Consider the following 22,925-nt stretch of genomic DNA (forward strand, 5'->3'; position numbering starts at 1 on the left):
TATTTCTCAACTGATTACATTCACACTTGTAGAGAAAGGGAAGATATGGGACAAGTGCCCGAGGACTACTTGTTGTACAAAGCTGGAACTTTTAAAGTAAAAACATTAGTTATTATTGTGCATGAAAGCACCCAAACAATTTATAATAGCTCAAACAAGCACTATTATTTTTAATTAGGTAACTGACAAAAGGGGAAAAATGTTTCTTCCTCAAACAGCACCCTCCCAAAGCTACAGCAGAATGACACACTCCAGGGATGAGAACATGCATAAGACATTTCAGCCCAAAGAGAACTTTTCCATAAAGTTTTTTAAGAAACTGAAAAAAGGGACTTGAAATAAAAATTAGCACTGCAGCTCTACTACAACATAGAGAACCCCATTATGAGAAGGATGTTAAGACCAAACAACAACTCAGTTCACACCAGGGAAAGTTTTCTTTGAGCAGATCTGAAATACAGTGATTGAAGTCTGCCTTCTTATTGCCCCTGAGGAAAGAGCAGGACATACAGTTCCGGAAACTACTACCACAGAGAGACTAAGTAGAAAAATGAAAGGAGAAATGGTGTCTCCCCTCCGACCACATATAAAGTGGTGCAATTTACCTTCAGTTCAGGATCATCCAGAAAGGCTTCCAGAACTGATGTAACCGTAGGAGGCCCTTTCATCTGAAATACATACCCCCTCTTTAATGCTCTTGGTGCTAACCCTAGTGAACATGGTAAACACATATCTCTGAAGGAAATGAAGATCATCAAAATGAAAGATCCAGAGCAAGTTTTAGGGAGCAGCTCTTCACAGGGTTTTTATTCATGGCACGAAAATCACATCTGTGTGTCAAAGCACTGGATGCTGCAGGACATCACTGCTGAAATAGTGGGAAAGGGCAGCAACCTGTACCAACACGACACTAGACAAAAAAAGGAGCTGAGTGGTCGCCTCCCCACTGTGCTGCACCCCTGAGTCCATCAACCACAACCCCACCTATCCCCGACACTTTCCCACATCTCCTACTCCCCCACCACCACCCCAACACCATTTCTCCCACACGGGTCCCATCTCATCCCCCCTTCCCACCAGCTACCCCCAACTCCGTGTTCCCTCCACCAGGGCCCCCTTCTCATCCCCCTAGCTACACTCGACACCCTTCCCCTGACCAGGGCCCCAGGTTCATCTCCCCACTACCCCACCTGCTCCAATGCCTTCCCCCACGTCCTCCTCCCCCCACCATCATTTCTTCCACCAGGGCCCCCATCTCACCCCCACCACCACAGCTACCCCAACACCGTGGTCCCCCCTCCCCACCATTAGGGCCCCCATCTCACTCTCACCACCACAACTACCCCAACCCCGTGGTCCCCACCACCAGGTCCCCCATCTTACCCTCACCACCACAGCTACCCCCAACCCCGTGGTCCCCCCTCCCCACCAGGGTCCCCATCTCTTCCCTGCTCCCACTAGCTACCCCCACCTCCGTGTTCCCCCCACCAGAGCCCCCATCTCACCCCGTTACTGCAACTATCCCGGACACTTTCCCCTCCAGCAATGCCCTCAGCAGTATCCCCCGGCCGGCTGCTCCCTGGCAGCCGCACCCCCGCCAGGCCCCGCATACCTGCGCCGAGGAGAGCGGGCCCCGGGGGCGCAGCGGGGGCCTGGCTGACCGGGATGAAGGGCACAGTGAAATTGAACTCGGTAGCCGAGGAGGAGAAGAGCAGGTTAGTGCCGCTAGCGGAACCAGGCCCAGGCGGTTTAGCGGCGGCCATAGCTGCAGCTCTTCCACGTCTCCTCCCGGGGCAGCGGGAGCAGCCAGCGCGGCCCGATCCGCCCTTAGCGCAGCCCGGTTCCAAAATGGCGGCGCCGAGACCCGCTCGCACCTCACGTCGCAGCGTCAGGGTGAGAGGGGAGGGGCCGGCCGGGCCGCCGCCATTGCCGCCGCGGGAGGCAGCCTCGGCAGGAAGTTTGGGACCCATCTTCGGGAGTGGGCGAGCGCGTGGCTGCGGCGGCGCGCGGGGCCCCATCTCCGGCAGCGGTAGGGCTGGGAGTCCCGCCTAGCGCCTGCCCCGGCCCGCGCGGAGCCGCCCGCCTCGTCCGCAAGATGCCGTGCGTGGCCGACTGGCTGAACAGCCCCCTCAGCATCGTGCAGGGCATCTTCGGTGAGAGCGGGGCCGCCGGGCGGGGCGCCTGGGCTGCCGGGGGAGGTACAGCGGGTCGGGTCGGGTCAGGGCTGCGCTCGGGGCGCACAGGGCGGCTGTGGGGAGGGGAATCAGTGGGTGAGCGCCGGGCCGGGGAAGTGGGGGAGTTGGGCCCTGAGGGGTGCCATGGTCTCCATGGGGGGGCGAGCTGCGGGGATTGGGGCGACTCTGTCCGCTTGGCGGGGCTCGGGCTGGTTTGTCGGCGCAAGGAAGGAGTCGAGTAACCCAGCAGGGGAGGGCGGGAGCCAAGCCGGCTGCAGCCGTGGGTGTTTCTGGTGCAAGACCGAGTCTGGAAGCCGTCACACTGAGGTGCAGAATCGCGGTGGGGGCTGGTTTGTGCCTTAAAATAACCAGACACAGAGAAGTTGGGCAAGGGGCATGTTGGGGGAGGGGTGTTAAAAGTGCCGGGCTAGAAATGTGTGGGAGAGTTGCTGTCTGTAACTAACAGGGCTGTCAGGCAGCCGAGACAGCCTGCGGGGGACAGATTTCCAAAAAGTCTGGTAATACAGCAAAATTATTTTCTCACCAAAGACTTTAAATACTACTTTCAATGAAGGAGTCTCCTTCTTAATGGGAGACCTGACAGGGCAAGACATGCACATTCACTTGTGCCCAAGATGTGAATACACCATTACTTACAACAGTCTGTTCCTTTTGCATTAATAATCCCACTTTGCAACAATTCCTCCTCAAACTTACTCTGAAAAGATGCATTTGGAATGCAGTTTCTTCATGTTTAGATGTCTTGAATGAAACCTTTATAATGTTGAAAAAAGTATCGCAAGAGTAAGACAGTTCATGGGTGATGTTAGGAAGCGATGGCTGAAGTTACTGAATCTGAGTCTGGTGTAATACTATCCAAATTTTAACATGGGCTCATCTAGTGGGGAAGGAGGAGAGCTGCCTCACCATACAGGAAAACAGGGCTATGCATTATCAAGCTTTGCTGAAGAAGCAACTCAGGAAATCATTGGACTCTAGGAGATATTTAGAGTGTGAGGAGGTGAGGGCAGCTGTGGTGGACTAAAAGGATCTAATTTCAAGGACTTCCTAATGAGGTGCATGTACATCATATATAATCTGGGACCCTGTCAACACAGGACTCCAGTTTAAGAAGTTATGCTTTTATTTATGTCTCAGCTAAGAAGGTATGTGTAACAGTTGAGTGAGCTAGTATGGAGAGAGCCAAAGCATGCTGGGTGTTTCTTAAAATGTATTCTTGTCTAGAATTATAAACATTGTTCTAATAAGCTCCAGCACCAGCCAGTCAGTGTTAGAAGCTGCATTTTGAAAAAGTTATACTTAAGCTCTGTTTGATGCCCAGCACTGCAAAGACCTTAAAATAACGCAAAATTTCTATGAAGTTATATATACCTGGTACCAGCAGGGGGAGAGTTCTCAACTACCAGTACCACTACTTAAGGACATACCAATGTAGCTCTTGATTTTAACCAAAACATAATTCCTGATTTCTTAATGACTGGAATAGGAGCTTGTGCAGAAATAAACACTTCCCAAAAGTATGATCATACATGCACAGTAAGTACATGCACTCACCTCCTCACACTCTAAATATCTCCTAGAGTCCGATGATTTCCTGAGTTGCTTCTTCAGCAAAGCTTGATCATACATGCACAGTAAGTAGAAAGGGTAACAGATAAAGCTCCAGCTCTTCCTAGTGGTCTCTAGTGTATTTGAAATCCATCTGAGCTTTTCCCCACCTATACAGTAGCTATATTTTCCTTCTCTCTCTGTTAAGGTTGTAACAGAAGGATGAGAGGAGACAAATGGCATCAAGGTTATTGTAATATACATCTGTGTAGGGATAAAGTTCCATTAAAAATCAGTTCACATCAGCATATTCAAAATGAGTGTCAAATTGCTCGTAGTGCTGGTCAGAACGTTGAATAAAAGTCCAGTGTACTGTACTATTGCTATTATTAATGCAGTTTGTTTTCTAGCTCAAAATGGTCCAAGTCCCGACTGGGAGAAGAAAGTAACTGAATACTTTACAGAGAAGCTAAAAGAAAATAATGCAACTAACTGGGTAAAGTTGATTGAATTGTTTGGAGTTTTTTCCATCCTTCCAAATCCTACCGTCTTGTTCCTCTATTATAGTGACTTACTGTTTTTTTGGGAAGTGTCGCCTTTAGAAATGTGTTCGTGGAACTTGCTCATACTTATCTGAAAGGGACACTGAGATTCTAGGCCAAAAAATTGGTTTATATTAAAGTTATTTAAATGTGAAAAACTGGTACACAAAGCAAAATATGTAAGGATCTGATCCAAAGTGTGTTGAAGTCAATGGAAGTGATTTTAGTGCACTTTGAATCAGGACCTAAACTCCTGAATGCTATGTAAATGTGCTCCATTAGGTGGCAGTAGCTGACAAATGCTATCCTCTGTTGTATTTGTATAGGCTTTAAAATCTGCCTTGGCTACTTGTAAATTGGAGATACATTTTTTACTCCAAATGTTTGTGGTTTCCTGCAACATAGCATCTGATTGGAGAACCAGCTGTTATGACCACTGCCTTCCAGTTCAGTTAGGAAAGTAATTCACACCTCCCAATAACTGCACCCTCTTGTGCCATCCAAATTCCTATGCTGTCTTTGGAAATCGGGTTACCACATTCTCATCTGCAAATGTAAGGTGCAATACAACTTGATTCCTTAGAGTATGGTTCTACTCTGAAAGATGACTACAATTGACACTACTTCTATATTTATTGGCCCTCAGGAACTTTCAGCTCAAATCTGCCTATTTGAATGATAGAAAAAATACTTTCCCAGCCTGGAATCTGAAAATAGTTACTTTACTGTCTTTTGCATCAAAAGATTTTGCAATTGGAAGTTAGTGAACAATCTTGTTGATAATACACAAGAAGGAATAGAATTTTCTCCATCTTACTCTATGTTGGTCCAATAGAGTGAATAGTAGTAAAAGGATTAAAAGTCATAAAACCTTATTTGCTTATTTTAAAGCAAGCAGATCTGATTCAAAATAAACACCAGGCTTGATATTTAGTACCATGTTTTACATGGTAACTTTTCTGATTATAACCATATTTTAATATGGTTACTTTTCGCCAGTCTGGCAGTCCATCCAAGACCTGATTTTTTTCAAAATCAAATAGACTTCTCCTATAGCTTGTGCTGCTGTCATTCAAGTCATGTGGAATTTGGTTTGCCTGGACAACCCATGTTCTTCTCTTTCCCATTGTCATGTCAGCCCATATGGAAAAGCCTCCGTTACCTTAAAGGAACCCTGTGTTTTGGCTGCTTTTTCTTGGCCATTTGGAATTGTGGATATTTTGATAATCAGAAGTGTTGTATGCAGTATCTTACTTGTTTTAGCAATGACATGGCTGTATTCCCTTCATGTTTCCCATTACTCAGAGTTGTGCTGTTCCTGTATGAAAATGAATAAAAATAAAGATTTTCGTAAAAACCTTCTGCATGATAAGTGCATCCCACAGTATGTGAAACTTTGCACTTGTGTTGCTAAAAAAAAAAAAAAGGGCAGCCAGACCTGGTGAGATGGAAGAAGGTCATTGCCTCATGGCATGGGGTGGCCGTGGAATATTTCTACATCAGCTTACCTCTTTTCAGGGCTCCGCAGTAATTTTACTAAGGCTTTCTTGCAGCCAGTAACTCTTACCAGCCTAGCTTCTTATCATAAACAAGTCCAAAATCAAGTCCTCAAAGTCAAAAAGTTAAGTCAGTATATTGAAAGGTCATATATTAAAGTTTATGTATTCATCCTTTCCCATACTTCATCAATCCACTCCCAGGTCTTTCTACCTGGAGTCTTCCCTGCTTTGGCAAACCACTCCCAGCCCTACCTAGCTGGAGTCTTTTCTCCTTTGGTGTCTCAGGGTCTCCTACAGAATGCTTCTGCTCTCTGCATTCCTCAGCCTCTGCTTCAGTTTGTCTCTCCTCCTGGTCTCTTGCTACTGAGGCTGCTTGTCTATCTCACAGCCTGGTTGGGTCACGTGACCTTCATTTCCCCAACCTAGGGAGGAGAGTTAGCTGTATCACAGGTAGGGCAGAGACCCCATCTCCTTCTAAAGGGCCAGCCTTCCTGTGACAGTGACTTTTTAGTATTTTAATTTTCTTATTTAATAAAATTCATAAAGTATGATGCTTCAGAGGAGCTTTTACAAAAGATAAGTGATTGAAGATAGTGCAGATATGGAATTAGTGTTATTCCTGAGGTATTCTGTGCCAAAAAAGTAAAAATACTGCACACCATATTTTAAAATTCTGCAAAATTTTTGAAATTTTATTTGTCAAATAAATGTGAAGGCTTCAGCATGGCATTGGGGAGCACACGCCTTGGATACACAGGGGTGGGAGATCACTGAAGCTTCCTCCTGCTAAGGACACGGACTTAGCGGTGAGGCTGCATCCAACCCTGACACAGCACAAGGACCGGGCCTGCCCCAGAAACACCCCAGGGTCCTGCATCTCCCTGCCAGGTGCACCAGGTGTGAGAAGGCGGGATCCAGGTGCAGAGAGGATCTGGGTGCACGAAGGCTTGTTGGGGGGGTTCTGGGTGCAGTGGTAATGGGACTGCATGTGGGTGCAGGGAAGCAAAGAAATTTGCAAGGGACATAAATTCTGCTCATACGCAGTGGCTCAGAATTCCCCCAGGAGTAATAGTGTCAAGTGTATCAAAAAGGGCCATCAGTTGAAAGTGAAATCTGGTTCAAGAAACACTATCAACTTGAATTTTTTTTTTAGTTCAACAATTTAAAAAAAAGTTTTCTGATAAAATGCCCTTTAAAGAGTATGTCTCTAAAATTCTGTGAAGTAGTCGTACAGTGTTTTTCCTATGCCTCTGTTAAGGTCCAAGAGCAGCACTACTAAAAATAGGCCCACCTCCAATGCTTCCTTCCTTCTTGTTCAGCTTCGCTTTCAACTTTGCTCTTTCCCAGGCTTTGATGTAACAGCAGCAGGATATAAGTGCAACTGACCCTTACCAAATCTGTTAAACTAATTATAAACAAAGCTGTCAAATGGCCAAAGTAAACGAACAGGAACAACATACAGAAATATGCTTTCTCTAATTTTCTAATTATAGTGATCTCAACTGTTACCTGTAACAACAGTAGGTACAAAAATTTCAGATGGAAATGTGATTTACACAGTTAAGTTAGGACAGATAAGCCAAAAAATAAGTTTCATAACTGACTACTTGGTGAGCAGACCAGGGTGCTTAATCTTGCTCACAATAATGAAGTGACTGAGGTAAATAATAAGGGGTGCTGGATGATCTGAGGATAATGACAACAATATTGGATGGTATCTCTGCATTATCTGATTTCCTTCATGGTGCTTAGGAGTATTTTATATATCATATTTAAAATAAGGTCCAGTATTAATTTGATGTTTGTACTTTTTATAGGTACCATCATTGAATGATGTCCCCCTGCATTACCTGAAGCCCAACAGTTTAGTGAAATTCCGCTGCATGGTTCAAGATATGTTTGATCCTGAATTTTACATGGGAGTCTAAGAAACAATTGACCCACATACTAAAACACGTGTAAGTAAAATACTGATGAACTGTTAGGGTAAATGTTTGAGGTGAACTAACTTTTCTTCATTCATGTCTTTACCCTTCACTGTCTACTGAACTGAACCTCTTGAGTATTCAAAGGCTGCACAACATTAGTTCAGTTTCAACAGACTCAAGTGGCATTAGGGACATAACATTTTACTGTATTTTTGGTTCTGATCTGCCACAAGTAGATAAAATTGTGGAAATTATAACAAGCTGTTTTGTGGGATCCGTGGAAATTGAAATGAATCCTTCTCTGTTAAACAGTAAAGTTTGCATACTTATGTTTTAGGAAGGATTTTAGCCTAATGACTTAGTTTCTGTTATCAACAGGAATTCAAGATTTTGAAAGGAACAGAATTATCATATTGCCTTTTTTTGGCAGGTTTTGCATTTTGGTAAATACAGAGATGTAGCAGAATGTGGGGTAAGTTGTGCAAACACTGTACAATGTAAGAACTAGCACTTAATTTAGTAATATTAAATTTGAGCTTTTCATTCTCTTCTACTCCTCCTCCTCCTCCCTACAATGACCTCCAAGAAAATATGCAATGAGCCTTAAAATTAATTAAATCAGTTGATTTCCCTTTCCTTGTCAACAAGGTATCATCTCTACTACTTTCAGTATTATTTTTAAAGATCAGTGTTGACAAGACTTGTACCTCCTTCTTTATCCTTCCCTTCTCTACTTCCATTTTTCTGTCTTCAAAATTTGTATATACCAGGAATGTTGTAAAGATTGCTTGTCTGGAAAATGCAGTTAATATGAGAAGTATTGTATAAGTGCAGTATTAATAATTTTTTCAACCCTTCATCTCAATTCCTGGAAATATACAGCTCTTGGGATTCAAAATGAATCCCAGGTTTGGGGAGCATTCCTTGTTGCTCATAGGTCTTGAGCCATCTCCATGCCACTTAAAAAATTTTTGGCCAGTAATCCAGTCAAGAAGTTAAAGCACTGGCGAAGCACGTTCCCTAAATGAATATACTCTTAGAACATTGATAGTGAAGTCAGTTTTGTTTTGTTTTTTAAATGGAAGAACTTTATTAGTACTAGAATTGCAGTCTGTTACAAAGCGTTGAAAAACATTGAGGCTTACATTTTGTAAAGTAGAATGAATCTGAATTTGTGGTTATAAGCAGGTTCTGCAGACTTAAACAGTTTTGTATATTGCCATCATATGCCAGCAATGCCCCTCTGCTATGTACATCGGCCAAACTGGACAGTCGCTACGGAAAAGGATAAATGGACACAAATCAGATATCAGAAATGGCAGTATGCAAAAACCTGTAGGAGAACACTTCAACCTCCCTGGCCACACTATAGCAGACCTTAAGGTGGCCATCCTGCAGCAAAAAAACTTCAGGACCCAGCTTCAAAGAGAAACTGCTGAGCTTCAGTTCATCTGCAAATTGACACCATCAGCTCTGGACTAAACAAAGACTGTGAATGCTTGCCAATTACAGACCAGTTCTCCTCCCTTGGTTTCACACCTCTACTGTTAGAACAGGGCCCATCCCCCTGATGAAATAACCTCGTTATCTTAGCTTGCTTGCAAGCATATATATATATACCTACCCCTGGAAGTTTCCACTTACCTGCTTCTGACGAAGTGGGTATATCACCCACGAAAGCTCACGCTCCAAAACGTCTGTTAGTCTATAAGGTGCCACAGGATTCTCTGCTGCTTTTACAGATTCAGACTAACACGGCTACCCCTCTGATACTTGACACCTTTACCTGGACACCCTGCAGAGTCCCATTACCATTGCACCCAGAACCCCGCAACAAGTCTCCGTGCATCCAGATCCCCTCTGCACCTGGATTTTCCTCTGAGCCACATGCATGCAGATTGCCCCACGCAGAATTATCTCAACCCACACCTGGATCCTGTCTGCTCACACCTGGTACATGGAGGGACAGGACCCTGGGGTATTTCTGGGGCAGGCCTGGTCCTTGTGCTGTGTCAGGGTTGGGTGCAGCCTCCCTGCTGAGTCCAGGCGGGGAAGATGGGGGGGAAACTTCAGTGATCTCCCACCTCTGTGCTCCCTAGTGCCATGCTGGAGCCTCCACATCTATTTGACAAAGAAAATTTGGAAGAATTTTTAATTTTTTGTCACAGAATGCCCTCAGGAGTATAGAGAGTAACTAACTAATAATCACTCTTTCTTGCCATACATTCTTGAATAAGAATGATTTTAAAAAATCTGAGCTTTTTGACATTGTTCATGCAATTGCATTGAGATTGCATTTGAGACCAAAGAATAAACCATTGAATTGTTGACCCATAATAAGGGAATCGTTTAAAGAATGATTATACTTCTGTCCACAGGAGTTAGTGGCTGACAGCACCAAAAAAATTCTGTTCATTTATTGAAAGAATTAAACTCCATGCAAAAAATGTAGAAGAATACCTTTTTCTTATGGCACCAAAAATATGGTCTGGAAGATTAAACAAAATGTGAAAAACTTGTATGGAGTGTAGTTTAAAATTACCAGTGTATTGTGTTTAGGTCTTCATAGTCTTAGTTTTTGTGCTTTAGATAATAAATTTCATTAGGAAGCTACTTCTTGTAACTCATTATGGCTAAGTACATAATTCTGCTGACAAAGTAAGGTAATGACTTAAAAACATATGTTCAGTGTTAAAAACTTAAACTTCATGATCTATTATTGATATCCTAGCCTCAGCAGGAAATGGATTTAAACTCCTCACAAATGGTCACTTCGGAGAGACAGACCTTCTACTGTGTGCCAGTGCCTGGAGAGTCAGCGTGGGTGAAAGAAATATCCTTTGTTCAAGTGTGAGATATGTTAATAATTATGAAAAATGTATTTAAAGTACCTTGTACTTTGAGGGGATGAGGGTGATTCCTTAACCTAGATATGCCTCATCGAAGGACAGCACCATAGTACAATTTGCACACATATTGTAATAGTATCTTATCCAACAAGATAGCCAGGCTAATAATATTTGAATAATGCTACTTGTGCCGGTTGACTTTTTTCAGATTAGTATGATGATGTCCTTAATTCTTAAGCTTACGCATATCTTAGTGTGAGTCAGGCTCGAGTTAGCCCTTCAACATCCTACACTCCAAGTCGCCACAAGAGGAGTTATGAGGAAGATGAAGATATGGAGCTGCATCCATCTAAACAGAAAGAGCAGCATATGGGTAACATTTGATATATTGATAACTGGTCATTTCATTACCATTATGAGCTATTTATGTATCGGAGTGAGTCAATAGTGTTATCCCAGTCTTGATCATTATGCTGGTTGAACTGTGAATGGAAACAAATGGGAAAACCAGCAGTTTAACTTGTAAATTAGTGCAGGATAAATGTTGCATATGTAACATACAGTTTGTTTTCTACTGCTTTTCAAAATGCTCGTATTTTTTGGTTGCTGTAGTAGTACTGTAGCTGCTGTGTGAATGGCTCCAGGCACTGAACTTAATTTCCAGCTCTGTCACAAACTTCCTCTGTGACCTTCAGAAAGTCACCTCATCTCAGTCTCTATTCCCTATCCATAGAAAGGGGGTAAAACACACAATGGAATTGTCAATTTAAATTATAAACTCTTTGGGGATAGGGATTGTCTCTTATTACATGTAGCACTTAGCAAAATGGGGCCTAAATATCGGTTGGGTCTGCTTTACTACGAACAACACTTTAGGTCTCAAGAACTATCCCACCTTGCCTCTCTCTCTTCAGTGACAGCCTATCCCTCACCCCACCTTTAAAAGGAATATAATTGACTTGCATTACCTGGAACTGTCTTTTGCCCTCCAAGGTTGGAAGGGAAAATGAGGAATACCAGGCATTTGTAGTCCTCTGAAAAAAGAGTTAAAATCCTTTGATTTTTCTGAAAGGGTTGTATTTCCAAACTGGCAATGTGATGCTTAAAGGAAGATTGAGTCAAGACAAACCATCTTGGCTATATTTAGGTCTCCAAGATCAACAGATTTTCATGCCTAAAATCCTACATATTCATCATGGTGTTAATTTTGGCAGTAGATATACAAATCTTTTATTTCTGTGAGGGACAATAAAGTAATAGTTGGTAGAAACTACTGCTTTGTTGTTCTTCCAAGATCCCTTTTTAATTCAGCATGCTTCTGTATTACTTTCTGAAGGAAGGAAAATTGTTTGGATTTGCTGTTATGCTTAAGTAAGCTGTAGAAGGCTGTCATTCGTTTATGTTGCAGGGAATATAGATGATATCCATGGGTGTGGCGAGCCAAAGCGATTAGAAACTGAAGCTTCTGCAGGACATCAGCTAATCTCCCCAAACTGCTCCCCTCCACTTGATCTAAACTTTCCACTGCCGGGAGAGAAGGGTCCGGCATGTCTTGTAAAGGTAACCAGACTATGAAGATGATGACCAAAGTATGAGGGGATAGATTTGGGTGGGAGAGAGAATCCTGAACCTGGAGCAGTTACAGTAAAACCTATATTATCTTGAATGTGTCCTCAAATAACAGCTGTCCTGTTTTCCTCTTCACTGCCCATGGGGGGTATTAGAATTGCTAACATCAGTGCTAGTAGGTGTTAAAGCATATATATATTCATAGCTGCACTTGGCAAAAAGGGTTCTGTCAGTTCAAGATACCCAAGTGTAAGGATGATGTTGACTCATGGACTCTTGAGTAAGTTTAAGATGTGGTCTTCTAGCGGAAAAAGGTGTGATGAAGCAAGAGGGAAACAATGCAATGTTTGTTTTCACTTCATATTTGAAATAGTTTCCTGTTGATTAATACCTAATGCTGACTAGAAAACTGAAAGCAAGTAAAACTCATCTATTTTGTTTCTGTATTTAATATCCTATTCTTCAGCAATCTGATTCTGCATTTAGAATTTCATCCTTTAATGAACAAGTGTAGAATATGGTTGTTTACCACTTTGGCAGAAGAAGGCAGATAACGTAAATCCTACAAAAGTAGCTAGTAATTTTTCCAATCTCAGCGTCTTAAAATTTTATTTGGACAGGCTCCCGGCACAGAATCTCTTTAATCTGCAGTTGTCTACTGAGATTTCTGCTCTTGTCTGATGAATGACAATCCATGCTGTGCTTGTTCTTGCAGTACATCATTCTGTTCTGTCTGTCTCCCTTTTATTATGCTATCTCTGTGGCAGGTCTATGAGAGATGGGATAGTTTCAAAGTCAATGATACTCTTGAAGTGTATGGCATTTTGTCTGTGGATCCAGTGCTCAGCATAGTGAACAATGAAGAGAGGTAAGGCTTATGCTGTGATTCTGATCTGCAGGGATTTATGAAGTTAAAAAGCAAAATGTGCTTGAATGGTTGTGCCCTAAAAATTAAGAAAGTGTCTAACCATTTGTCTGAGCATTATTCTAAAAATGCTTTTTGCCTAAATCAAAGGTAATGCTTGTGAAAGGTACTGGATTGACAGCCTTGGCAATTGAATTTCTTTGTCCACAGAACAGGTACCGCATGAGCAATGGCTGTACATATTTCCCAGACTACCCCAGTATCAAACAGAGGTATCAAGCGTTAGTACTGGAACAAATTTATAAAGAGGACAGGACCAAGAGATTTGAAGGAACTTCAGAATGATGTGTGGGAGTTAATGACACATTACAATTAGCTTCTGTAACAAAGAACAGCAAATGTACCTTTTTTTTTCCTTCTCCCCCTAAGTGCTGGATAATTCTTGGAATTAGACTAGAGAAACTTACTTCAGGACCAGATAAATAGACTACCTATACAAGTATAGCCAAAAGAAAGATGGTCCTATAGACAGGCAGTGAAAATGATTGGTGGCATGGAAAGTCTTCCATATGAGAATATGAAATAATTAGGACTGTTGACTTTACAGAGGAAATAAATAGGGGCATGAGAGATGTATAGAAAATACTGAATGGTGTAAAGAAGTGGTATCAGATGTTCTTATTTACCCTCTCAGAAAACAAGAACAAGGGAACCTCCAATTAAATTAAAACAGGTTCAAAACTGATAAAGGAAAATACTTTCTTTTAATGTAATGCACCATTAATCTGTACATATCACTGCCACAGATTAGATAGGTAGAGAGACCAAGAGGCTAGTCAAATCTAAAAAATTGATTAGATCTCTATATAAAAAATAACATTTTTTTTTAAATAGAAGGTATATAAAGCCTGGTATTATGGTGCAAGCCAACCACTAACTGATGAGATTTAGGGGAAAACTTCCCTAAAGGGCATGTTGTTTTATGATTGTCCACTTGGGTTCCTATTGCCTTTCTTTGAATTATACTGTGTTAGCCAATTTTGGAGATGAGATTTATTTTTTTTCCTGGAGGAATTCTGTGCCAAAAAAATTAAAATTCTGTGCACAATGTTGTAAAATTTTGGAGAATTTTATATATATTATTTGTCAAAATAACACAATATAATTATACCCTTTTCAATTATTTTGATGATTTATTTCATAATACCTGTCAGTAAGCATGTCTGTAACAATACAGATAACACACAAGGTTCAGGAAATCTTTTTTGACAAATAGATTCCGTACTAAGCATATTAATACAGAAATTTGAGTAATAAGTAATTTAAACGACAATACTGAAACGAATTTCTGCACCCCTCAGAAGCAGCCCAAAAGTTTGGGAGAGTCTGAGGTAATGGAGGAGCTGAGGGAGAAAGAAGTAATTGCTGGAAAGGATCCTGGGAGTGAACCTTGAGGGTTGTTGGATGTGGATGGGAGAAGCATGGAACAGTTTGTTGGGTTTTTTTGTGGGGGAGGAAAAGCTGGGGAGGGATTGTTAAGGATTTGGGGAACCTCCCCCTTATCAACTCTGGCTGATCCTTAGCCCCTCCCATTCATTCAAGCACATGTACCCCCGTGATTCCCTTCACTCTCACTTCCCATTCAGCCAGGCATATCTGCATATGTCCCTATGTTGCGCTGTTACTATGTGGCCCTGCATCTCCCCTCCTCCCCCACTCTCCATTCAGCCAGGCATAGTGCCCCATCCCCATGTGTCCTGCACCCCCACCTCCCACTCCCATTCAACCCCTGGTTCAATGTTGTCATGCAACTAGTTCCTGTGCTTCCGCCCCAGTCTGTCCCTCCTTTAGCCCTTCTAAACCCCAGTCTGTGACACCCCCCCCTCCCCCGCAGCCCCATGTACCCCGCTCTGTCCATCCTCTCCCCCGATCATATCCTATGCTTTCTCACCTGGCCACGAAGCAGGGTGCTGTGAGGAAGGCATCCTCTTTCCCCCTCCCTCTCTATGGCTGCTGCTCTTCTGGTGCCACATAAGCCCCTGGTGTAATTGCAGCTTCCCTTCATCTCCCCATCGGAATCAATTATTTGGCCGGAGGAGGTGGGGGGGCGGGGGGAATCTCTGGGGAACATTAATTCTGTGCTTGCGCAGCGCACAGAATTGCCCAAGGATTAGATATTGGAGTGCATGGAACACAGGCTTCATCCAGTATGTCAGTTCATGTAGTATTGATGCAAGTGTTCAGAATCTTGATCCTTTGAAAATTTTCTTTTTGGTATGTTACAGCCTTGATCTGAATCCTTGTGTAGAGCCAGACAAGCTTGTAAAGGTAACCCAGCAAAGCTAGCTGGTTTTGCTTATAATCTGCCCAACAGTAGGCTGGGCCAAAGTGGTGGCTCAGTATGCCTAATCAAATGTATTTGACTGACAGTCATATTACATATAGAGAAAATGATGGAATTCAGCAAGGATTTTGAACTTTAAAGTTGTTGCATGAAGTAGAAAGAGAAAAGGATGGTTACAGTCCTTTTAATGAAGAACAGATATTGCCCTAAAGAAGGAGGAGAGGCTTAGAAGATTAGTAGGACCCCACCAAATTCATGGCTGTGAAAAACATGTCGAGGACCGTGAAATCAGACCACTTCTGTTAAATCTAGCTATTGGAGGGGTGGGGAAGAGTCAGGGTTGGGGCTGCCTCTACTGTTCAGGGGGCTTCAGCTGCTAGTCTGCTGGACTAGGGAGGGACTTGACTTCCTCTTCTCCTACACAGCTGCTCTCGGGGGAAGGGAGGGGGGCGCCAGGGAGAGATCAGACCCACCTCCAGGTACCTCCCCAGGCTGCAGGAAGCTCTGTGGCTGTGCCACCTTCAGAGTCCAGCTCTGAAGGCAGTGCAGAAGTCAGGGTGGCAATTCTGTGACCCTTCCCCCCCTTCCCCCACAGCTTTGTGACCCCCTACAACCCTCTCTTGTGTCGGGACCCCCACGGTTGCAAGACCATCTGAAAATGTTAAATTGACCAATTTTAAAACCCTCTAGCCATGAAATTGATCATATAGACTGTGAATTTGGTAGGGTTCTAAAGATTAATAATAGATTATAGAGCCTTTCACTTCTGTCTCTGGTGCAAATCCAGTCCAAGTCAGTAGTGACTGAAGTTTGTTGCCATCTAATGTCTGTCTCTTTGTTCCAGTGTCCATGTCAAAATAAAAAAACTAAAATAAAAAACCTGGGGCTACTTTTGGAAGGCCTCTGAGATTGAGAAGTGAATAGTCATGAGGTCTGACCTGTTTTCTCACCTTAAAGGGTCGTTTCTCCAAGTTAGGGTCCAGGCACACTAATGGAAATTTTTGACTGCATCTGCACTACATGTTCTGTGGCTATATAGAAATTTTAAGTTTCCAAGACTGATAATCTGGCAACCTTCTGGAACTCTGTATCCACACAGGATAGACTTGACTTTACAAAGTTGCTTTATTTTCTCAACTGTTACAATGTCCACATTGAGTATCTGCTGACCAGAAACCTGTTACCGCAGAGAATACTTAACATCCCTCATTTAAATGGTGGAATGATTTAGGGATTTGCTTCCTTTACCAAATTAAAGCCTGTATACTCCAAATATTTTCAGAAACATAGACGACAGCCTATATTGTGTAAATCTAATTTAGTAGTTTTATATTGTCAGTGTACAGGATTTTCATGTATTTTGTATTTATAGTCTTTTTATAAATACCTAAAATCTTTCAATTAAGCTTTTATAATTAAAATTAATAAATTGTATTAGTTTAAATGTAGTCTTAAGTAAACTGAAGCCGGGAAGGGATGTCGCTTGTGTTTCTGTGTAACATTATTGGAATAGATTCCAGATTCATTTTGACAACAGCAGGGGAATTTGCATAGAATATCTTTAAGCTCAGTTTAATTATGACATTTACTAGGGAGAACGCATCACCACTCAATCCTATGGAGTGCATGGACACAGTAGAAGAACAGAGAGTACACAGTCCTCCTGCCTCATTAGTCCCCAGAATCCATGTGATTTTGGCACAGAAATTACAGCACATTAATCCATTATTGCCCGCCTGCCTTAATGAAGAGGAGAGTAAAAGCTGTAAGTATCTGAACTGCTGAATGGAACCTTACATTATCACAGATTAGTTCACTCAGGACTGCATTGTACTTCTCATTACTGTAAACAAGTAATTGTTGGCAGGAAAATGGAGCAATGGTAGAGACTGTTTAAAGCAGACTCAGAAGGGATTGGGAGCCGCATTACTTTATACTCAGCTGCCTCAGACATAAGTGTTTTAGGAAGAGTTACTTCTGAAGTAGTCATGATTAGAGACTTCATTCTGTAAGTCTCAAAACCCAATCTACTATTGTACAAATTGTGAGATTTATTCATTTTCAAATGAGGAATCATTTTATTTTTGAACATTTTAGTTTTATTAAAGCTTAGCTAAGCAGGTAAATCTGAAGTATGTATCCACAAGATTACCTTGTGGATATGAAATGAATGTCTGTACTATCAAGGAGCTTAAAGGGAGATAAGTTTAAAAAAAAATTATGCAACTAGTTGCCCATTGATTGTTTTTAAACATTCACCACAAACTGTGGCACATGCTTCTGTTTTTCTCTTGTTGGTATTTTTCCTCTCCATCTGTATGTGTCTCCTGGACTCTATCTGTGAACTTCCACAGCTTCTAAAATGACTGTCAAGTGGAGTTCTGTATAGATATTGTTTGACTCACCTTAAACCTTTAGGAAGTTGTAGAAGGCAGTTGGTTTTGGAACCAAATGTATAATACCATTTTCAATTAAAAATCTGAAGGGGTTTCCAAGGGAATGTTGAGCAGATCATACTATTCCCAAGTCAGCAGTTATTCAACAAATGGATGAGTGGGTTTTTAATTCCTACTCATATTGACATTTTAATTTTTAAAAATCCTACTTTTGTTATGCAGCCGCTATGTTGCATCCATCAGAGATGGAGGGCAGCTTCTTAACCGTCATTAATAATCAAACTCTTGCTTGTTTCCCAATAATGTTTGAGAGTAAACTGGCATTTCTAACCAGAGCTAATTTTTTTTAGGCCTTGTTTTATGAACTATATTTTCTTCTACATAGACCACTTTTCTATTTGATCATTAAAAATCTTGACATTCCATGAAATTAACATGCAAAATAAGTTACTTAAATATTTATATAAAGGTGGCGATTAACATTATTGAACATAATTGAACATTAAATGTTATATCAGAAAAACAGTTTGGGGGTTAGAGCAAAGAAGCAGTGGGGAGCTAAATTGGATCATCCTTTGACTTACCACATTTCAGTTTTTGTTTGACAGAATATAGCTCCTGTTCTTATTTTCATTATCTTCTTGTCCAGGAGTCTGTGGCAGGGATTGGAGGAGGGTTTTCTTTATGATCCTATTGAAATAGTTGCACTGAACTTGTGAACTGGGCTGGAAAAAAAATGCATAATTCTGCAAGACGCACTTACTAAAATGAGTATGTGAATGTAGCAGCAGCATAGATCTATGAATCAATTTGCTGAGTGAGTAACTGCTGATTCAGACAGTATGATCTGCTCAGCATCTCTTGGAAACGCTTTCATATTTTTAACTGAAGCCTTCCACAGCTTTCAGAGTGTTTAAGATGTGTCATGTATGTCTATATAGAACTCCACTTGGTAGTAATTTTGAAGAGCTGTGGAAACTCTCCGATGGCAGAGTTCAAGGAATAAACAATGCATACAGATGGGAGCCCAAAAAACAAACAGAATACACACACAGTAGAGCCCATAGATATATGAATCTATGTTGTTGCTACATTCACTTACTAATTTTGGTAAGTGTCTTGAGATTTGTCTATTGTTTTTTTTCCAGCCCAGTTTACTTGTGGGAAAGCTGCAGAAATAATTTGCCGTTTGTTGAAGGTGGCAAGCGTTATTTTGTTTTGAGTCATTCTGATGGAATTAAAAAAAAAAAAAGTCATGAAAGCTTATAGACTCATTGTTTAAAACCAAAAAATGAGAGTTGAGGAGTCAACTGGTCCAGGAGCCTGGCAGCCTTGAGGGTTCTCAGGGTCTAGGCTCTGTGGCAGGGAGCCTGGCAGCCCAGGCTTGAGCAGGCTTCTTAGGGTCTAGGCTCCTAGCTCTGCAGCAGAGAACCTGCAAGCCCTCAGAGCATCCAGATGGGTCCAGGGAATCAGCTGCCCTGAGACAGAGAGCCCAGGAACCAGCTAGCCTGGGATTCTGGAAGCCCTGGAGTCCCCTATCCTGGGTCATTCAGCATGGCAAAGCAGGCAGCATAATTGCCTTGGAGCCGCAGACCCTGGAAGTCCTGGGTTTCTGACTCTAAGGAAATCAGCATATTGGGGGGAATCAGTACATTCCCCAGTCCTGGAAGTTTAGCTGCTGGTGGCTAAAATTGACAGTCCTGTCAGTTTTACCTATGAAATTTACCAGACTTGTCAGTTTTTTGGCTGCTGCCAGATCCTGAGGAGCATATGGTGAACAATTTCCCTGGTCATTCTATAACAGATTTAAAAGTCACTATTCTTGAACAAAAAAACTTCAGAAACAGACTTCAAAGAGAAACAGCAGAACTAAAATTCATTTGCAAATTTAACACCATTAATCTGGGCTTGAATAGAGAGTGGGAGTGGCTGGCTCATTACAGAAGCAGCTTTGCCTCTCCTGGAATTGACAACTCCTCATCTATTATTGGGAGTGGACTACATCCACCCTGATAGAATTGGCCCTGTCAGCCCTGGTTCTCCACTTGTGAGGTAACTCCCCTCTCTTCATGTGTCAGTATATAATACCTGCATTTGTAACTTTCACTCCATGCATCTGAAAAAGTGAGGTTTTTTTACCCATGAAAGCTTATGCCCAAATAAATCTGTTAGTTTTTAAGGTGCTACCGGACTCCTTGTTGTTTTTGTGGATACAGACTAACACGGCTACCCGCTGATCCTTGACAAACTCCAAATGTTCATGTGGTGTCAAAAGGAAAACTATGGAATTTGTATTCTGGGTAAATTTCAGAACAGCTGCCTTTGGGTTTTTTGGAATGAAACCAAATATTGAAATTTCCACACAATATGGAAATTCTGAGTTGTGACCAGCTCTGCTTATGGCCAACCCTGGTATGCCTGTGAGTTGCTTTCTTGGCGGGCAGACTTTGGAGATCTATTGCAAAGCTGCTTAATTTGGTCTTTTGGGAGAGTCTTTACAGTTTTGTCTCCCCTTAAATCCTGATCCTGAAAGGACTGCCATCTCCAGTCCTGAGAGGCTGGGTACACCACGTTTGGCTGGAGTGAAGGCATAGGGAAGGGAAATGGGAATGAACCACATCCTTGAAGTAGTGAAGTGAAAGGAGAATTTTGTGTTCCCAATCTTGCTGAGGGGCTATACTTGGATACACTGGTGCTTGCTGCAAAAATTCTAAGAAGCAGAAATATTAAAATTTTCCATTGACTGGTATATTTGGTAACACTTTAAAACATAGCTTTGGCCTCTGCATTGAGAGGATTGTGGATTGGTAAATGATTACTTATCTCCCTTTGTTTTTGAGTATTCTTTAATGTTTAAAATCGCCTTTGATTCCTTATTTGTTGAAAATAGCTTGTTGCATATTGGTAAGTATAGTAAACCCAGGAGTGTAAATGCTGCCAGAGGAGATTAGACGGCATTCAAGCCAAACTCTGTTTGTATCAGTGTGAGATAAACCTTGATAAAATAAAAATAATTTTCTCTGAATGTGAGAATTTATATGCTCCTGTAATTCCCAAGGAGCAAGGAGATAATATACCACTTCCTCTCAACTCACTTTTGTCATAACTGTTATGAGCTTTAGGTACCTTTTAAATACTTCAGATGGAAAATAACAGTCAGACATTTTGGTTGTGATGCAGGAATACACTATAATAATTCAGAATTAGTCTATTGTAATTGGGCACATGTAAAAGAGGCTGACAGTGTCAGGTGGAACTTCTATATACATTACCTCTCAGGTTGTATAATATAGCTTAGGATCTTCTAAATAAAATGTTCAAAATAAAATCAAGTAATGGCATTCAGTTATTAAAATGTGTGTGAGGGGACAGAGAGGCATGCCATAGACATCTGTGTAATAAGTGAGGCAATAGTTTAGCTCTTCATATCCCTGATATGACTGTTTCTATTGCAAGCAAGGATAACCGAGATCATTAATGTCTCATTTATTGTTATCCAAATGACAAAAGACTTGAGCCAAGACTTTCAAAACACAGGAGTCTAAAAGTCAATGCTGTGTCAAAAGCCGTTTACTTGGCTCTACAGATAGTCGGTCATCTTGTTTAGGAACCTTATTTCAGATTTCAGCTTTTGAAAATTTTGGCCCAAACTTGTAAATTGTGCATATAGCTGGTATCTGTAACTATACTATTGCCTTCCTACTTCCCCCTCCCCTTATTCAGGTAAAGTTAGATTGTTAGCTATTTGGGGCAGGAGCTGTCTTAGCACTGTATAACACCAAGCACACTGAGCTCTGCTCTGATGGAGGCCTCAGGGCACCACTCTAAGACGAAACAATTAAGTTGCATGAAGTTATGATCACCAGAGTTCAGGAATGGTGTGGCAAAAAGCAGGATACAAAAAAGCACAACAATGGAGCATAAAACAACATAGTGTGAAAGACTGAACTGAATTTGCATAGTCTAGGAAAGAAGACCTATTTGGGTAAGATCACTCTAATTAGATACACTAAGGCCTGGTCTACACTAGGGGGGATCGATCTAAGATACATCAACTTCAGCTACGCTATTCTCGTAGCTGAAGTTACGTATCTTAGATCGACTTAGAATCACTTACTTTGTGTCCTCGCAGTACAGGATCGATGGTTGCCGCTCCCCTGTCGACTTTGCTTCCGCCTCTTGCTGAGCTGGAGTTGCTGAACTCCAGTTGATGGGAGACTGATTGGGGGTCGATTTATCGCGTCTACACTACACACAATAAATTGATCCCCAATAGATCGTTCACTACCCACCGAACCGGCAGATAGTGTAGATGTACCCTAAGTCTAAATAGAGGGCATTTATTCTATCTCAAATCTGCAGAGCAAGGAATAGTGTCCTGAATCTAAAAAAGGTAGGAAAAGTCTAGGTAAATGAGGAAACTTCACTCACAGAGTAAAGTGCTGTTCTTTTCCACTCACCATTCCCAATGTGTGATATTGCAACATAAGGTAAGCCTCATTTGAAGAGGAGAGGGAACAGATGTGGGGTATTTCTGACACTTGTTGTCTTTGTCAGTTGTGTCTAGTTTTATGATGGAACTTTCACCACTTAGAGCAGAACTGCTTGGATTCCTCACTCATGCACTCGTAGGAGACAGCTTGGCTGCTGAGTACCTTATATTGCATCTCATCTCCACAGTGTAAGTACGTAGATGCCTGCTGAGAACACTTAATGTATTTGTTTTAAAAAATATTATCTGCTTATTTTTGCCAGTCTATCAGAGTCCATGAATAACTTTTCATGGTATAAGTATTTATATTCCAGTAGTGCCCAGGGAGGCTCCAACTGAGGGGCCCCATTCTATTAGGCATAAATGCAGAGATTATTGTCCACTGTCCAAATAGATTTTAAAGAAGGCTAATTTCAAAGCTTAGTATTTTCAAAGCTTAGTATTTTCCTAGCATTTGAGTTGACAAAGTCCCTCCCACTTCTGTTTCTCTCCACCTCTTTTTTTCAATTCTGTCCTTCGATTAGACTAAAATCTTCAAGTGATATATATGAAAGCAATGCAGACCTCATGTTTCCTATCTAATCTCTTCTCTGTGTGAGCAGGACACGCTATTCCTACATTCCCATTAATAATTTAGAGCGGTGGTTCTCAACCTGTTTACCACTGTGGGCCGCATATGCAGCTATGTGTGTTATGTG

The 22,925-nt window shown here is 41.8% G+C and overlaps 2 protein-coding genes across 5 annotated transcripts in view; one reads left to right on the forward strand and one right to left on the reverse strand.

Moving 5' to 3' along the window:
- The window catches only part of SEC23IP (SEC23 interacting protein), a 61,299-nt gene extending 59,263 nt beyond the window's left edge, over positions 1–2,036 (reverse strand). For 2 of the 3 annotated variants that reach the window (XR_012657038.1, XM_075072506.1), the window contains exon 1: positions 1,613–1,847. Coding sequence is in view for 2 of the 3 variants with exons in the window: in XM_075072506.1 (XP_074928607.1) it covers positions 1,613–1,763 (151 nt within the window). In the remaining variant the exon portion in view is untranslated. Of the gene's footprint in view, positions 1–1,612 lie in introns of all 3 variants that reach the window. The other variant, XM_032775598.2, reaches the window with a different exon arrangement.
- MCMBP (minichromosome maintenance complex binding protein) overlaps positions 2,036–22,925 on the forward strand; it is a 39,815-nt gene continuing 18,925 nt past the window's right edge. Inside the window, exons 1-10 of one of the 2 annotated variants that reach the window (XM_075072507.1) lie at positions 2,036–2,153; positions 4,142–4,239; positions 7,602–7,742; positions 8,143–8,184; positions 10,444–10,545; positions 10,805–10,934; positions 11,970–12,121; positions 12,898–12,998; positions 16,932–17,104; positions 22,293–22,416. In XM_075072507.1, coding sequence (XP_074928608.1) covers positions 10,456–10,545; positions 10,805–10,934; positions 11,970–12,121; positions 12,898–12,998; positions 16,932–17,104; positions 22,293–22,416 — 770 coding nt within the window. In that variant the 5' untranslated portion in view covers positions 2,036–2,153; positions 4,142–4,239; positions 7,602–7,742; positions 8,143–8,184; positions 10,444–10,455. The remainder of the gene's footprint in view (positions 2,154–4,141; positions 4,240–7,601; positions 7,743–8,142; positions 8,185–10,443; positions 10,546–10,804; positions 10,935–11,969; positions 12,122–12,897; positions 12,999–16,931; positions 17,105–22,292; positions 22,417–22,925) is intronic. The other variant, XM_032775601.2, reaches the window with a different exon arrangement.

This window comes from Chelonoidis abingdonii, chromosome 15, assembly GCF_003597395.2.
Source record: "Chelonoidis abingdonii isolate Lonesome George chromosome 15, CheloAbing_2.0, whole genome shotgun sequence".
NCBI classification, from domain to species: domain Eukaryota; kingdom Metazoa; phylum Chordata; order Testudines; family Testudinidae; genus Chelonoidis; species Chelonoidis abingdonii.